The following is an 18777-nucleotide window of genomic DNA, read 5'->3' as shown; positions in this document are numbered from 1 at the left end:
TTGAAAATAAAAAAGAATATCCAGCTATTCATAAGGAAATGGTTGTAATCTATATAATATTAGTCTATGGTGTTTTATTGGATAGAACTCTCTTGAGCTCCGTGTCTTTGTAAGTTTAAAAGTTAATAGTTAATTTCTTTCTTATCTAAATTATTACTCAACTGAACAAACCCTCAATCTTTGCGAAACAACTTGAGGAGGCACAATATGGTCTCTGAAAAATGTGTTGCGGCATTTTTTCTGCTGCAGCTTTGCTGGGCCGGCTGTGGATTCTGCAGCAAGGTCCTCGTGTGGCCCTGTGATATGAGCCACTGGCTGAATCTAAAGACTATTCTTGAGGAGCTTGGAGCAAGAGGGCACGAGGTAACAGTCCTGAAATACCCCAGTATCATCATAGATCAGAGTAAACGTATTCCACTGCACTTTGAGAATATTCCTTTGCTGTATGAAATCGAGACAGCTGAGAATCGTTTAAATGAGATTGCAAATCTAGCTGTGAATGTCATTCCAAACCTGTCACTGTGGGAAGCAGCAAAAACATTACAAGACTTCTTTCTTCAAGTAACTGGAGATTTTGAAAGTATTTGTAGGAGTGTATTGTACAACCAGAAATTCATGGACAAGCTACGGGATGCACAATATGATGTAGTGGTTATAGACCCTGTCGTTCCCTGTGGAGAGTTGGTGGCAGAAGTGCTTCAGATCCCTTTCGTATACACACTGAGGTTCAGCATGGGCTACTACATGGAGAAACACTGTGGCCAGCTTCCAATTCCACTCTCGTATGTACCGGTTGTCATGAGTGAGCTGACAGACAATATGACCTTCACAGAGAGGGTGAAAAATATGATGTTTTCACTGTTGTTTGAGTACTGGCTCCAGCAATATGACTTTGCATTCTGGGATCAGTTTTACAGTGAAACCCTAGGTAAGAGTTTTCATACTAAGCTAGTTGTTAAATGTTATTTTAATGCTTAGTAGATGTTTAAAAACAATAACAAGAATACATTTTATAAATTTTGACTTTCGTGTAAAACTCTACATGTGAAAGTAATAAATCACTTATAGATAAAGAATCAGAGAGGCAAAATGAAGTCCTTTTGCTATGTGGTTGTACTCATTAAACTGTTTAATAGTATTTCAAAATTTAAGAGCTCATTATCAGTTCTAAGAGAAGTGATCCACAAATAAATATCAATGGAATGCAACATGATTTTATTTGTTAGATACAAGGAGACAACTAATTCCAGGATGTGAAATGTACATTTTAAAAAATTGTGGGTCTCTTATTGGTAAACAATACACTACTGCAAAAATTAAAAAAAAAAAACTTTTGTGCTCGTAATGATATGAAATATAAATTAATTATATGAGAAATATTCAGTGTGCAATGCATGGTTTTGAATTTTATTACACAATTATTTGCAACCACCGATTATTGGTCTTATATTTATACCATTCTTCTGCTAATTGAGGTGCTTTTTATTTTTATACACGTCACAAATTAAGGGTGAGTCATGGAAGACTGTGGTTAAACTACCTTGGCAATATATTTCAATCAAGAATTGAACTATTAAATATTTTCATGCAATCACCATTTTATCTGTTTGGTGTTTAATATATCATTGAGATTCTTGATAAAAATAAATAAAACTGAATGGAATCTGATAGAGTCAGTCTCAGAGTAATATCAGGTTGAAAGGCAAAAACCAGTCATTCCTAAGAAAACAGAATAAAATTAAAAAAAAAAGTAATTGCTTGTGAAGTGAACATTTTTACTGTATTTTAATCTCTGGAGAAATAGGATTTAGAGATTGATACTCTTTCCATATTTCTGTATTCTACTACCTCAAATATAAACTACTCTAACAAACTTTTCAATATGACAGTGTTAATAGTGAGGTTGTGATGTGACAGAGCAAATTACAGTGCTAATCAGACATAAAAGGGACAGAAAGATCCAAGGTAAATCAATGTGGCCCTCTGCTGCTCTAGTCATGAGTGACACCTTGTCATCTCTTCTCAGCAGGGCCACAACTGAGAGAAGAAAATATCGTCCTGTATGACAGCTACTATTTTCCCTATAATCAAATAATGTGAATTGCCCATCATTTTATGTAAGCTTCATTTATTTAATTGCTAAGGATACTAAACACTTTAAAAGACATTCTTTAGTTGGTTTTGTGTGAGACTTCGGAGAAGTCTCATTCCAGGTCCAGCACTCAAAGTTTTATTTACTTTGATTGTTTTCTTGATGGATTTTTTTATATTCTCGATATTAATATGTTATCTGATATTTAGCTGTAAACTATTCTGAATCAAGATTCTAGGATTCCCCTTCACTCCAGTTCTTCCTCTCCTTTTTGTTTTACAGGTCCCATTTGTCAACTGAAGTGCTTAACTTCGTGTGCTTATCTTTGTAGGATTTGGCCTGTTTTCTCTCATAGTTTCATGTGTTATAATTTTCACATTGAGATTTTTGATGTATTCGGAGATAGTGCAAGGTGACAGATACAGGTTAATTCCACTCTTCTCATGCCAAGTTCTCCCACCATTTGTTGAAGTTGTGTATTTTTGGCATCTTCATAAAAAAGGAAGATGGCTGTAGTTATATGCACTCATGCTTGTGCCTTCCACTCAGCTTCTTACTTTGAATTTGCCTTTGACTGACATCATCCTCAACAGGAATGCTGTAGTTTGATCTGTAGATGGTATCATTAGTTGAATATTGAGGTTATCCTAAAAGTTGAAGGGGGAAAACACAATGTGAGTGTTCTGGCTATATCAGAATCTGCTTTTCAATTCTTGTCATGAACCGTCTGTGCCTTTTGTAATGATACCTGCTTACTGCAATGGAGTAACATAGACACCTTAATTGAACATACTGTAATGCATTTGGTAGACTATAGGCCTACTCTCACACTATGTACCTTTCCAAGAAATTGGAAGTTTCTACAAAAAAAATCAATTAGTAAGCAGCTCAGTGTTGGTGTATCAAACAATCCTTCTCTAATGGCACAAAAAAGGGGAGAAGTTCTAATATTTGGGTAGCAAAGTGCCTAAGTCAGTATTTCTATTCCTGCACAAATATCATGACCAAGAAGCAAGTTGGGGAGGAAAGAATTTATTTACTTTACACATCCAAACAGGTGTTCATCACTAAAGGAAGTCAGGACTGGAACTCAAGCAGGCCAGAAAGCAGTAGCTGATGCAGAGACCACGGAGGGATGTTTCTTACTGGCTTGCTTCCCCTGGCTTGCTCAACTTACTTTCTTATAGAACCCAAGACTACCAGCCCACAAGGAGCCCTCCTCCCTTGACCACTAATTGAGAAAATGCCTTTCAGCTGGATCTCATCGAGGCATTTCCTCAACTGAAGCTCCTTTCTCTGTGATTACTCCAGTTTGTATCAAGCTGACACACAAAATCAGTCAGTACGCAGACTGAGTAACAATCTATGAAGATCTGGTGATCTAAAATTTATAGTTCGTTTAGTGTACAGATTTTCTCCTTTTTAGTATTTATCATTGGGAGACAATGTAAGAAAGTCCATACACAAATCAGGGTACCTGCCACTAGGTGGAGCTGAATTACCATTTGGATACTGTGGACTCTGATGAAAACCCAACACCCAGGACACACCAAGTTTAATTAACCAGAGAAAATTTGTTTATTTGAACTGCAAAATGACCAGCCAGGAATTCACAGACTCAGGAGCTGATACCACTACCAATTCTTCTGGGTGAACAGATTTCAGGCTCGAAAACTATAAACATCATGTGTAAGATAGAATCATAACAAGATAAAACCCCACAAGCAGGTGGGCCATGGAAGATTACACAGAGGAAACAATAGCAGACTAGCTTTGTAGTAATAGGTTTCTGAGTAGGGGTTTTGTAATTGGAATGCAAAAGGAACTGGAAAGGAAAGAGGAGAGAGAGAGAGAGAGAGAGAGAGAGAGAGAGAGAGAAGAGAAGAGAAGAGAAGAGAAGAGAAGAGAAGAGAAGAGAAGAGAAGAGAAGAGAAGAGAAGAGAAGAGAAGAGAAGAGAAGAGAAAAAAGTGAATACATCTGCATTCCATTTCTGTAAGATGCTTTCCATTCAAGCCCTAGCAAATGAGGAAATGGCATAAGATGTCAGGACTCACTCCACATTTCATCCTTTCGATGAACTCTGCTCTGTGACTTGTCCTGTGCAAGATTATATACATCTTTCCTAGTGGGGAGAATGCAATTCACAGTACAGGAAAATATTAGATAGGTTATCATCAATTTTTGGTTGTTAAAGATTCCAGATTCTGTAATTCTTAATAATCACTAAGCAAAAATGATTGTTGCATATACAACACTGGAGTGAACAAATGTATTACTTAATTTAATTTAATTATTTTTATTTTGAGAATTTCATACAAGACTGCTGTATTTAGAGCAAGTCTATCATCTGTGTCTCCTCCAACTCTTCTGATGACATACCCACTCCTTCCAAGTTCCTGACTTCCTTTTAAATTATTTTTGATTCACATATAAGTAAATACACATATATGTACACCACAAACACACACATATACACATGAGTAACCCACTTAGTACATTTAGTATTGCTCATATATTTCCGTGTTTAGGGCTGACTTGGTAGGGGATAACATACATGGAGTTCATTTCTAGAAAAGACTGATGGATCTCCCCCCTTGGTTTCATTTAGAATGGGTCATGGGAGATTTTTCCCATCAATATTGGGAAAAATTGCACCAATTAATATTGGGCCTCCAAAGGTCTGCTTATATCTACATTTATATGTAGATAAAGGTATAGATGCCTAGAATGCACTTAGAAATGAAACAGGTTCAAGAAAGTAGCAGTAGTAGATTTTTCTCTGGTAGACCTCACTAGCCATGAATAGTTGGCTAGGCTTGTAACACAAGATCTAAATTCCGTTACTGAGAAGGTCTTCAGTCCAATTAAACAGTGATTATTGACTAGTAAAGGTGTCATTATTACATTATTGTGGATATCTTGCAAGAGGGACATTGTTGTTCATAGTTCTAATAACCCAAAAGGCAGTTTTCCCATGTCTGGTACTGGTGTTTTATTATATAGTCTATGGCCCTTTGTGGAAACATTATAACCCCATTTAACTTAACTTCCTTTAAACTACACAAATGTTCACACACACACACTCTCACATTCTATTCTATTCTATTCTATTCTATTCTATTCTATTGGTGTGATGAAACATCATGACCAAAAGAAATTCGAAAAGGAAAGGGTTTATTTGGCTTACATATCCTGGGTCACAGGTTTTTTTGTTTTGTTTTGATTTGTTTTGTTTTGTTTTGTTTTTTTGAGGGGAGCATTGCCTAGAGGCAATGACTGAAGTCGAAGCCAGGATGGAACAGTACTTAATATCTGCTACAAAGGGCTTGCTCAGCCAGCTTCCTTATATCCTCTAGGTCTTTCTTCCCAGGAGTGATAGTGCCTTCACAGTGAGCAGGGCTCTGCCACAATGATCATCAATCAAGAATAATTCCTATGTCCAATTTTCTGAGGAACCACCATAGGATTTCCCCCCGGAGCTCTTGACTCTAGCTGCATATGTATCAAAAGATGGCCTAGTTGGCCATCACTGGAAAGAGAGGCCCATTGGACTTGCAAACTTTATATGCCCCAGTACAGGGGAACGCCAGGGCCAAAAAGGGGGAGTGGGTGGGTAGGGGAGTGGGGGTGGGTGGGTATGGGGGACTTTTGGTATAGCATTGGAAATGTAAATGAGCTAAATACCTAATAAAAAATGGAAAAAAAAGAATAAATCCTAATGGTTTTCCTAGAGGCCAATTTGATGCAGGTATTTATTTGTTCAACAGAGAATCCCTCTTCCCAGCTATGTCTATGTTTGTGTCAAATTGACAGACACCAGCCACTGGCCTCTAGCCTTCCTATGGTACATTTTCTCCCACAACAAACCTGAGTGCTGATTTTGTCCTCTCAACCTTCTGTGTGTTTTCAAGGAAGGCCCACAACGTTCTGTAAGACTGTGGGGAAAGCTGACATTTGGCTAATCCGAACATATTGGGATGTTGAGTTTCCTCGTCCATATTTACCAAATTTTGAGTTTGTGGGAGGACTGCACTGCAAACCTGCCAAGCCTTTACCTAAGGTAGGTTGATGACAGAGACAGTCTTAATTGTTTTGCAATACAAAAACTGATTCTTTTCCTTCAAGGCTAATAATTTCAGTATCAAAGGTAATGCTATCTAGTGTTCTCTGTACAGTAAAATTTCCTGTTATCATAGTAGTTACTCTTAAATGAAACTTGTTGTATCTTCCAAATGTTATTATAGAATTTAGCATTGTGAATAAGATGCAGAGGTAATGTATTCAAAGTATCTCTGTGACTCCTTTGTGGGAAAAAAGGAGTCCCAAAAAACACCAAAGAGCCTTCCAACAGCACTCTTTATGTACCTGATAGACTTGTGAACAGTTATTTGAATCCAACAGCTTGATAGAGGAAGACAACTTCATGATAGTACTTGCAAACCTTTCAGGATTTATTGAGTCAGAGAAAGCATGTGTGGAAGGCATTTAGAATTAGGGCAAAACAGATCTTAGCATCAAGAGAGAATAGGTGTGCTGACCTTCAGTGCTGTAGTAATAATTGCTAGAAAAATTAGCCAGAGTTGACAATGATGAGTTTGTCTTTCAACTACATGTGTTAAAGAGCCAAAGATTTATTACTTCACTGAAGAAAACTTTTGAGATGTCTAAAATATGAGGCATTGGTATGAATTAAGATCATGAACATCAAGGAAAAGTAATAAAACAGGTAAATTCAAATGATAGATGGTGCCCCTATGAGTATGAAGCCAGGGGTTTTTGAAGTAAAACAGAAAATTACATGTCTTTTCTTGGACCTTGTATAGGAAAAAAAAGTGAATGTCCAGTATATTGAAATGAAAATTGCTGAGAAAGTAGATAACAGGTAGAGACTAGGAAAAAAACCTTTCCATTGAAAATGAAGAAATATAAATTTTTTAAGCACGTAATTTTCAGAAGATTGAACATTAAACGATGTTTCCTGGGTCGTTCTTTATTCCTGTATAGGCTAGAAAGAGAATATTTACATGTAAACTTTATTTTAGTAATCTTAATATGCTTTTCTTATAAGCTACAGCTGTCACCAAGGTTAGCTGAATTTTGCTGTATAGGGTTTTATGAATCAATACCTAAATGATACATAGATAGATATAATACATATACATTGCTTGCCAAGGGAAGTGCACACCACACTGTTATATTTCACTTACTAGAATCTCTGCATATGCAAAACTCCACAAAACAGTCTAGACATTTTTCCCCCATGGGAATGTGGTGAGGTATTTTATTCATATTCAGGTACTTTAGCAAAATAGACTTTGACCAAAAAATGTCAGTGATGGCTTTCACCAGTTTTGAAAATGCAGACTATGGAAATAATGACACTCACTCAAGTAAAAGTTCAATATCATTTAGGTACTATGGGTGTCTGTGTCTGTCAGTCTGTCAATGTCTGTTTCGATGTGTATGCCTGTATCTCACTGTGTAAACCAGACCTTCCTTGAATTCACAGAGATCTGCCTTTCTCTGACTCAAGAGTATTTGGATTAAATGGAGGCACCCATGTGTAAGGATGGTACATGATTTTATTAAAAAGTATGTTATGTTTGCAGGAAATGGAAGAATTTGTTCAGAGCTCTGGAGAACATGGTGTAGTAGTATTTTCACTGGGGTCAATGGTCAAAAACCTGACAGAAGAGAAAGCCAACCTCATTGCCTCTGTCCTTGCCCAGATTCCCCAGAAGGTTGGTATATCCTCTTGTGAGATCCTGGGGAGCACACCAGCTTAGAGTGGAGCCCAGAGAACAGCTTACAGGGTTCTCTACAGATGGAAGCTTAAATCTGTGAGCGCAGCTGACATCAGCTTTAAGTAAATATTGATTGAACATATACATGATGTTTTACAGTTTAGCTATGTTTGCTCATTTGCCTACTGACATTTAGGACTAAAAGAGATGTTGCTTTTCTGGTCTTTCTAGTTTTTATTTCATTTATTCTTCTTTTATTCATTATATCCTGAGTGCAGTTTCCCTCCACAGAGTCCACCACACCACCTCCCCTAACTCCCACATCCTTCCCATTTCCCTTCAAGAAGTGAGCTGAATTCCCAGGGATATCAACTGAAAATGGCATAACAAAGTACAGTAAGACTAGGCACAAACCTTCATGGAGAATAATCCAAGTACTTTTGAAATCCTGTGACTGTCACGGAATGTTAGAAAAACCTCTGGTCATGATTTAGCAAGTTGGTTTACAAAAAGAGAAAGGTTATACACATAGTAGAGAGAAACCAGACTTAAAAATAAACACCATAAATGTTTTTCATTTTACCAAAGTATACTTCATTGCAAGTAGAAACCTAGGGTCTCTGATTCTTTCCAAATTGAATATTCTATACTCTCAAATACAGAATTCTAATATTGTCAAAAATAATTAATTTTCCAATTTATATTTAATAAATTTTATAAATTTAATAAATAGAATTCTATTTTCCATATACTTTTATTCGTAAAATGTGACAAGATTCTTTATGTGCTAGACTAAGTGCATAAAATTATATGAAATATGCTAACAATACTTTTAAAAACTAGGGTTTATTTCTATAGTTTTCTTCTACAATATTTTACCACTTTTTTATATGAATTTTTTTAACTCTACAGAAAATATTATGTAGGAAATGTTAACTGTTAAACAATTAACTAATATAGAAAAAGTGAAAAACATACTGAGAGAAACAGAAAGAGAGAGAAAGAGAGAGGGGGAAGGAGGGAGACAAAGATAGAGATAGAGAGACAGAAGGAGAGAGATTGACCAGAGAGGGATGAAGAGGAAAGGACAGAAGCAGAAACAAAAAGAGAAGGGAAGAAGAGTCAATAAGAAAAACATGTGAAGGGAATGAAGAAGGTCATCACATAAATAAGAAAAATATTTATCACAAGCATTAAACCTAGTTATGTTTTTGGAAAAGGGATACAGTTTGTGCACAATAATTGGGATCACTAGATCATGTGAACTAAATGTGTGAGACATTCATGTTCAGTATTCTGATTAATTAAAGTAGTTCTTCATGTAAATTCTTGTTCTGCCAGTTTCCCATAATAAAGATCAAGGTAGTAAGGCTATGTTTATTAGACTATTTGTAGAAGCTGTTTCAACAGGTGGGTATGAACAGGTTTACATTATCTCTTAATTTTTCCAAGCTGCCACAAATATACTATCTTCTCAAATCTCATCTAATAAGTATAGGCTATGCATTGTAAAAAACACTGTATCTTATATCTTATATCTTTTATATCTTATATCTTATATCTTTTATATCTTATATCTTATATCATCTTATATCTTATATCTTATATCTTATATCTTATATCTTATATCTTATATCTTATATCTTATATCTTATATCTTATATCTTATATCTTTTATATCTTATATCTTATATCTTATATCTTATATCTATCTTATATCTTATATCTATCTTATATCTTATATCTATCTTATATCTTCAACAGGTTTTGTGGAGATACTCAGGCAAGAAGCCAGCCACATTAGGATCCAATACTCGGCTTTTTAATTGGATTCCCCAGAATGATCTTCTTGGTAAGAACTTGAGCGAGAAAAGCTGTAGAGTTAGGTAAAGGACATCAAATCAGTGGATAATATTGAATAATCTAAATTTTCATATGGCACTTCTACTGTGGATACAAATAAAATGAAATAATCATTCATTAAGTTAAGTTTGTTTTGGTTTTGCTTTGGGTCACAAAAGAGCATGCTCAGGTAAGACTGCTGAGAAGCAGTCTTCATCAGATATCATCACCCCAGTGATTCTCAATCAGTGAAGAAGGGATTAATTCTAGGGAACCAATGCCCCCAGTTCCCAAACTTTAGAGGAAACATTTAATCTTCAGTGACTGACACTATTCATTTTTCTGCCAATATAATAGCTTGAAATCCATACTGACTTGTCACTCTGCCCCTCAAACAGGACATCCTAAAACCAAAGCTTTCATCACACATGGTGGAACAAACGGGATTTATGAAGCCATTTACCATGGGGTCCCTATGGTGGGCGTTCCCATGTTAGGGGATCAGCCTCACAACATCGCTCACATGGAGGCCAAGGGAGCAGCCCTGAAAGTCAGCATCAGTACAATGACGAGCACAGATTTACTCAGTGCTGTGAGGGCAGTCATTAATGAGCCTTCGTAAGTATTACAGCGTGGAAAACTGGCAGCCTTGCCATCGTTCTGGACATTTTCCAATGTTTTATATTTTATATTTCAAACAGGTAACATAAAACAAATGCAAAAAAAAAAAAAAGAACATTTTTTTCCTCATTTTCTATCTGCTGGAGTCAGTTCCCGAAACTGGGAACAAATATTTGCTTGAAGATTGTACCAATCCACATGTTGGTAAAATATAGTATGATTATACAAATTCACTTGTAGTTTCAATTTAAGAAATAAATATATAGGCACTTAGATGTATTGTTTAAATACAAGGTGGAACTGATAATATGCTTAATATTACTTTTCAAAAATAATATATAATGCTCTTATGCTTAAAAATTACTATTATGTAGTAGATATTTCTGAGTCAGTGTATCATAATATTTTGGCTATTAAAAAGATACATTTTAGGAGATAACATTAGGGCTAGGAATATTGATATTTCTTAAGAATAGCTACTTTTTTTGCATAAACATTAGTATAGATTTTACATTAGATTCTTACCAAGTTTTTAGTTGGTGGCAATTTGACTCATTTTGATTAACTATCAGAGTGGTTAGATTTTATGATTATTTTAAACATTAATGCATTAAATAGTTATTATTCTATTATTTTAAATATATTGATGTACAAAAGAAATAATGATATGAGTAATTTTAGAAAGTTTGTGTGTGTGTGTGTGTGTGTGTGTGTGTGTGTGTGTGTATGTGTGCTTGAGTATGTAAGACTAAAATAGTATTTAACTTAAAATAATTTGATGTTAACACTAAGCCACATAGTACTTAAGAATATTGACAACATAGGGTATAATGTTTTTATTCCCATTATCTGATTCTATAAAACAATATTTGATTCTATAAAACAACTATAAATTTCAGTAGGGCTCCCAACACATCAAGGAGTGAAAGAATCCTCAACTCTAAAATGACTGACTTATGCTGACTGCCTATACTCTGTGTCAGTAACCTGAACTACGTAGATGCTAGTGGTCAGATAAATATGTATGTCTCTCCATTTTATCTTAAACAGTCTTGGGCACTATAGCTCCTTGATATCACAATTGTTTCAAAAAGATGAGAGCATTGATTCAAAACTAGATGTTACACTTTTTATGTCTGCCTTTGATCACATTGTCTTAGGAACAGATTGCTTCAACTACTTTTTCTTTAAAGTCCTGAAGATCCCCGAAACTAACAAAGTACAAGAAAGTAGATCCTAAACTTACATATATCTTGTGGCTTGTGTAACATTTCGGTTGTTCTATAAATAAGAAACACAATGCTTTGGTGTGTTTATCTTTCAGTTATAAAGAGAATGCCATGCGGTTATCAAGAATCCACCATGATCAGCCAGTGAAGCCCCTGGACCGAGCAGTCTTCTGGATTGAGTTTGTCATGCGTCACAAAGGAGCCAAGCATCTTCGTGTGGCAGCCCATGACCTCAGCTGGTTTCAGTACCACTCCCTAGATGTGATTGGGTTCCTATTGTTGTGTGTCGTTACTCTGACATTCATCATCACTAAATTTTGTTTGTTTGTGTGTCAAAAACTTTATATGAAAGAAAGTAAGAAAATGGGGAACAGAAAGAAAAAGAACTAGGTCTTTTTTAGGTTTGGGAAAGCCCTGAGTGACAATTATATTAACAATCACCACAAGAAGCATGCAACTTCCTGCTTTATACCTATTTTCAAATAAGCAGCTCTGTTTCAGACTGGAAATAAATGTAAACATTAAGCATGATAATTAACTACTGATTTGTTCCAATCTTCTATCTTGTAGGCATTCTCCTCTCACTCTTCTAAGATATGGAAAATTAATTCTAAATATATTCTATAGAAAGGAAGTGATGAATAACAATATGCTAGACCTCTGGGAAGACATATAATACCAATCTTATTGATGTATATGAGGATCTCTTACAGTCAATGTCATAAGCCTATCATATTGTCTAAGAACAACCAAAAGAATTTAGTGTGAGAGGGTACTTTTCTAATAAGAAGGAACGTTTCTGTTTTTATAGTGTTGCAGATATTAGAGCATGATTTCTTTTTTATTTTCCAAAAATAATTTATTGAAAAGAATTTTTGTGCAATGTATTTTGGTCATTTTCCCCCTTCCCTAATTCCTTTAAGATCCTACCAATCCCACTGCCCACTTAAATACATCTTTCTCTCTCAAATAGTTAAAGTAGAAAAATATACCAAACAAAAAAAGACTGTCAAGGTTCTTTCTAATTCCTAGACCTTCATTCTGATCCTAGGCTACCTCAAAACTAAACATCTTTTATATCATGGTAGAACCAATGCCATACATAAAGCCATCCATAGAATCCCTATGGCTGGCATTCCTTTGTTTGTCGAACAATGCAATAATGTTGCTTACATTGTAGCCAAAGCAGTAACTATAGGATTGAATTTCAGAGCACTGTCCAGTATAAGTTTTCTCAGTGCCTTTAAGTTATTCATTAGCAGTATATTGTGAGTATAATCATTTGAAAATTTCTATGCATATTTACTTATCTGCCCAATGTTTGAACACAGGTTTTTTTTCTATTTCCTTATCTTTCCAATTTTTATTAGATATTTTCTTCATTTACATTTCAAACACTACCCTGAAAGTCCCCTATACCCTCCCCCTGCCCTGCTCCCCTACCCACCCACTCACAGTCCTTGGCCCTGGAGTTCCCCTGTACTGGAGCATATAAAGTTTGCAAGACCAAGGGACCTCTCTTCCCAATGATGGCCGACTAGGCCATCTTCTGCTATATATGCAGCTAGAGACACAAGCTCTGGGGGTACTGGTTAGTTCATATTGTTGTTCCACCTATAGGGTTGCAGACCCCTTCAAGTCTTTGGGTACTTTCTCTAGCTCCTCCATTGGGGAACCTGTGTTCCATCCAATAGATGACTGTGAGCATTTACTTCTGTATTTGCCAGGCACTGGCCTAGCCTCACACAAGTCAGCTATATCTGGGTCCTTTCAGCAAAGTCTTCCTGACATATGAGATAGTGTCTGCATTTCGTGGCTGATTATGGGGAGGATCCCCAGGTGGGTTAGTCTCTGGATGGTGTATCCTTTCGCCTTAGCTCCAAACTTTGTCTCTGCAAATCCATCCATGGGTATTTTGTTCCCTATTCTAAGGAGGAATGATGTATCCACACTTTGTTCTTCCTTCTTCTTGAATTTCATGTGTATTGCAAATTGTATATAGGGTATTCTAGGTTTCTGCGCTAATATCCACTTATCAGTGAGTGCATATCAAGTGAGTTCTTTTGTGATTGGGTTACCTCACTAAGGATGATATTCTCCAGATCCATCCATTTGCCTAAGAATTTCATAAATTCATTGTTTTTAATCGCTGAGTAATAATCCATTGTGTAAGAGTACCACAATTTCTGTATCCATTTTTCTGTTGAGGGACATCTAGGTTCTTTCCAGCTTCTGGCTATTATAAGTAAGGCGGCTATGAACATAGTGCAGCAAGTGTCTTTATTACCAGGTGGAACATCTTCTCGGTATATGCCCAGAAGTATCGCTGGATATACTGATAGTACTATGTCCAGTTTTCTAAAGAAATGCCAGACTGATTTCCAGAGTGGTTGTACAAGCTTGTAATCTTATGAACAATGGAGGAGTGTTCCTCTTTCTCCACATCCTTGCCAGCATCTGCTGTCACCTGAATTTTTGATCCTAGCCATTCTGAATGGTGTGAGGTGGAATCTCAGGGTTGTTTTAACTTGCATTTCTCTGATGATAAAGGATGTTGAACATTTTTTAAAGTGCTTCTCAGTCCTTCAGTATTCCTCAGTTGAGAATTCTTTGTTTAGTTCTGTACCCCATTTTTAATAGGGTTATTTGAATTTCTGGAGTCCAGATTCTTGAGATCTTAGTATATATTGGATATTAGTTACTAATCAGATTTAAGATTGGTAAAAATCCTTTCCCAATCATTGGTGGCCTTTTTGTCTTATTGACTGTGTCTCTTGCCTTACAGAAGCTTTGGAATTTTATGAGGTCCCATTTGTCAACTCTTAATCTTACAGCACAAGCTATTGCTGTTCTGTTTAGGAATTTTCCCCCTGTGCCCATATCTTCAAGTCTTTCCCCTACTTTCTCCTCTATAAACTTCAGTGTCTCTGGTTTATGTGGATATCTTTGATCTACTTAAACTTGAGTTTTGTACAAGGAGATAAGAATGGATCAATTTGCATTCTTCTACATAATAGCCACCAGTTGTGTGAGCACCATTTGTTGAAAATGCTGTCTTTTTTTCCACTGGTTGGTATTAGCACCCTTGTCAAAGATCAAATGACCATAGTTGGGTGGGTTCATTTCTTGGTCTTCAGTTCTATTCCATTGATCAACCTGTCTGTCCCTGTACAAGTACCATGCAATTTTAATCACAATTGCTCTTTAGTAAAGCTTGAGGTCAGGCATGGTGATTCCACAAGAGGTTCTTTTATTGTTGAGAATAGTTTTTACTATCCTAGGGTTTTTGTTGTCGTTGTTGTTATTCCAGATGAATTTGCAAATTGGCCTTTCTAACTCAGTAAAGAATTGTGTTGGAATTTTGATGGGGATTGCATTGAATCTGTAGATTGCTTTTGGCAGGATAGCCATTTTGACTATATTAATCCTGCCAATCCAGAGCACGGAAGATCTTTCCAACTTCTGATATTTTCTTTAATTTCTTTCTTCACAGACTTGAAGTTCTTGTCATATAGATATTTCACTTCCTTAGTTAGAGTCATACTAAGGTATTTTATATTATTTGTGACTATTGTGAAGGGTGTTGTTTCCCTAATTTCTTTCTCAGCCTGTTATCCTTTGTGTAGAGAAAGGCCACTGATTTGTGTAAGTTAATTTCATATTCAGCTACTGCACTGAAGCTGTTTATCAGGATTAGGAGTTTTATAGTAGAATGTTTAGGGTCATTTATATGTACTATCATATCATCTGCAAAAAGTGAAATTTTTGACTTCTTCCTTTCCAATATGTATCTCCTTGATCTCCTTTTGTTGTCGAATTGCTCTGGCTAGGACTTCAAGTACTATATTGAATAGGTAGGGAGAAAGTGGGCAGCCTTGTCTAGTGTCTGATTTTAGTGGGATTGCTACCAGCTTCTCTCCATTTAGTTTGATGTTGGCTACTGGTTTGCTGTATACTGCTTTTATTATGTTTAGGTATGGGCCTTGAATTCCTGGTATTTAGAAGACTTTTATCATGAAGGGGTGTTGAATTTTGTTGAATGCTTTCTCAGCATGTAATGAGAAGAACCTGTGAAGTTTTGTCTTTGAGTTTGTTTATATAGTGTATTATATTGATGGATTTCTGTATGTTAAGCCACCCCTGCATCCCTGGGATGAAGCCTAGTTGGTCATGATGGATAATCATTTTGATGTGTTCTTGGATTCGGTTTGGAAGAATTTTATTGAGTATTTTTGCATCTATATTCATTAGAGAAATTGGTCTGAAGTTCTCTTTCTTTGTTGCATCTTTGTGTGGTTTACGTATCAGAGTAATTGTGATTTCATAGAATGAATTGGTTAGAGTACTTTCTATTTATATTTTGTGGAATAGTTTGATTAGAGTTGGAATTAGGTGTTCTTTGAAGGTCTGATAAAACTCTGCACTAAAGCCATCTGGTCCTGGGATTTTTTTGGTTGGGAGACTAGGCTGCTTGTATTTCTTTAGGGGAAATGGGACTGTTAAGATCGTTAATCTGATCCTGATTTAAGAAGTTGCCCATTTCATCCAAGTTTTCCAGTTTTGTTGAGTATAGTCTTTTGTAGTAGGATCTGATGATATTTTGGATTTCCTCAGGTTCTGTTGTTACATCTCCTTTTTCATTTCTGATTTTGTTAATTAGTATACTCTCCCTGTGCACTCTAGTTAGTCTGGCTAAGGGTTTATCTGTCTTGTTGATTTTCTCAAAGAACCAGTTCCTGGTTTGGTTGATTCTTTGAATAATTCTTTTTGTTTCCACTTGGTTGATTTCAGCCCTAAGTTTGATTATTTCCTGCGATCTACTCCTCTTGGGTGAATTTGCTTCCTTCCATCCATGAGCTTCTAGGTATGCTGTCAGCCTGCTAGTGTATGCTTTCTCTAGTTTCTTTTTGGAGGCATTAAGGGGTTTGAGTTTTCCTCTTAAAACTGCTTTCATGGTGTCCCATAAGTTTGGGAATGTCGTGGCTTCATTTTAATTAAACTATAAAAAATCTTTAATTTCTTTCTTTATTTCTTCCTTGACCAAGCTATCATTGAGAAGAGTGTTGTTCAGTTTCCACGTGAATGTTGTATTTCTATTATTTATGAAGCTATTGAAGATCAGGATTAGTCCATTGTGATCTGATAAGATGCATGGGATAATTTCAATATTTTTGTATCAGTCTAGGCCTGCTTTGTGTCCAATTATATGGTCAATTTTGGAAGAAGTACCATGAGCTCCTGAGAAGAAGGTATATCCTTTTGTTTTAAGATAAAATGTTCTGTAGATATCTGTTAAATCCATTTGTTTCATAACTTCTGTTAGTGTCCATGTGTCTCTGTTTAGTTTCTGTTTCCAGAACCTGTCCATTGATGAGAGTGGTGTGTTGAAGTCTCCCACTATTATTGTGTGAGGTGCAATGTGTGCTTTGAGCTTTACTAAAGTTTCTTTAATGAATGAGTCTGCCCTTGCATTTGGAGCATAGATATGTAGAATTGAGAGTTCAACTTGGTAGACTTTAACTTTGATGATTATGAAGTGCCACCTCCTTGTCTTTTTGATAACTCTGGGTTGGAAGTCAATTTTATTCGATATTAGAATGGCTACTCCAGCTTGTTTATTCAGACCATTTGCTTGGAAATTGTTTTCCAGCCTTTTACTCTGAGGTAGTGTCTGTCTTCATCCCTGAGGTGGGTTTCCTGTAAGCAGCAAAATGTTGGGTCTTCTTTGGGAATTGAGTCCATTCATGTTAAGAGAAATCAAAGAAATATAATTGTTGCTTCCTGTCATTTTCGTTGTTAAAGTTGAGATTCTGTTCTTGTGCCTGTCTTCTTTTAGTTTTGTTAAAGGATTACTTTCTTGCTTTTTCTAGTTTGTAATTTCTGTCTTTGTGTTGGTGTTTTCCCTTTATTATCCTTTGAAGGGCTGGATTCATGGAAAGATTTTCTGTGAATTTGCTTTTGTCATGTAATACTTTGCTTTCTCCATCTATGGTAATTGATTATGATTGAACATTTAAAGGCAGGCCTGTTATAATTACACCATACTTCTCACAAGAGACTATGAAAACCAGAAGATCCTGGACAGATGTTATACCAACACTAAGAGAAGACAAGTGCCAGCCCAGGCTACTGTACCCAACAAAACTCTCAATTCACATTCTTCTACATGATGACCTTCACTTAAGCTAGCACAATTTGTTGAATATGCTGTCTTTTTTTCCTCTGAATGGTTTTAGCTTCTTTGTCAAAAATTAGGTGACCATAGATGTGTGGGTTTAATTCTGGGACTTCAATTCTATTCCATTGATCTATCTGTCTCTATATCATTACCATGTGGTTTTTATTATGATTGCTCCATAATACAGCTTAAGGTCAGGGGTGGTGATTTCCCCAGAAGTTCTCTTATTGTTGAGAACAGTTTTTGGTGTCCTGCTTATTTTGTTAATCCAGAAGAATTTGGGACTTTCTGTTTCTGTCTCTGTGAAGAATTTCATTGGAATTCTGATGGTGATTGCATTGAATCTGTAGATTGAATCTGTAGATTGCTCTATTGAGGTATCTCTCAATAGAGATGCTAAAAGCCAGAAGATCCTAGGCAGATACCTTGCAGCCTCTAGGAGACCACAATGCCAGTCTACTCTACTCTACCAAGGAAAATTCCCATATATCACAGATTGAGAAACCAAGATATTCCATGACAAACTCAAATATAAATAAGCTCTTTCTACTAATTCGGCCCTAAAGAGAACACTAGAAGGAAATCTCCAACACAAGGAGGATAACTATACTCAAGGAGAACCAAAAAATTGATCATCTCAAAAGAGAGAGAGAGAGAGAGAGAGAGAGAGAGAGAGAGAGAGGGAGAGAGAAAATCACAAATACATAATACAATTACATAATACAATCTCTGACTACAAAAATAACAGGAATTAATAATCATCATTTCCTAATATCCCTCCACATCAATGAATACCAATACCCAATAAGAAGCCACAGACTAGCAAACTGGATACATGAACATGATCCAACATTTTGTTGCATATAAGAAACACATTTGAGTGACATAAACAAACATTACTTCAGAGTAAAGGGCTGGAAAAATTCTCCCAAGCAAATGGTACCAAGAAATAAGCTGGAATAGCCATTCTAACATCCAATAAAATATAATTTTAACTAAAACTAATCAAAATAGATAGGGAAGGACACTGTATATCTATCAAAGGTAACATCCACCAAGATGAAGTCTCA

General features: G+C 36.0%; 1 protein-coding gene across 1 annotated transcript; it reads left to right on the top strand.

Moving 5' to 3' along the window:
• The first annotated feature begins 175 nt into the window (after positions 1 to 175).
• On the top strand, positions 176 to 12399 carry Ugt2a3 (UDP glucuronosyltransferase 2 family, polypeptide A3). Its single transcript, NM_028094.3, has 6 exons — positions 176 to 928; positions 6005 to 6153; positions 7703 to 7834; positions 9602 to 9689; positions 10078 to 10297; positions 11625 to 12399. Exons 1-6 carry the CDS (start codon positions 208 to 210, stop codon positions 11917 to 11919), a joined length of 1605 nt encoding a protein of 534 aa, NP_082370.2. The 5' UTR covers positions 176 to 207; the 3' UTR covers positions 11920 to 12399.
• Positions 12400 to 18777: the final 6378 nt, after the last annotated feature.

This window comes from Mus musculus, chromosome 5 (genome assembly GCF_000001635.26).
Source record: "Mus musculus strain C57BL/6J chromosome 5, GRCm38.p6 C57BL/6J".
Taxonomy (NCBI): domain Eukaryota; kingdom Metazoa; phylum Chordata; class Mammalia; order Rodentia; family Muridae; genus Mus; species Mus musculus.
Note: the sequence above shows the minus strand (reverse complement) of the source record. Positions and strands in the feature narration are given on the sequence as shown.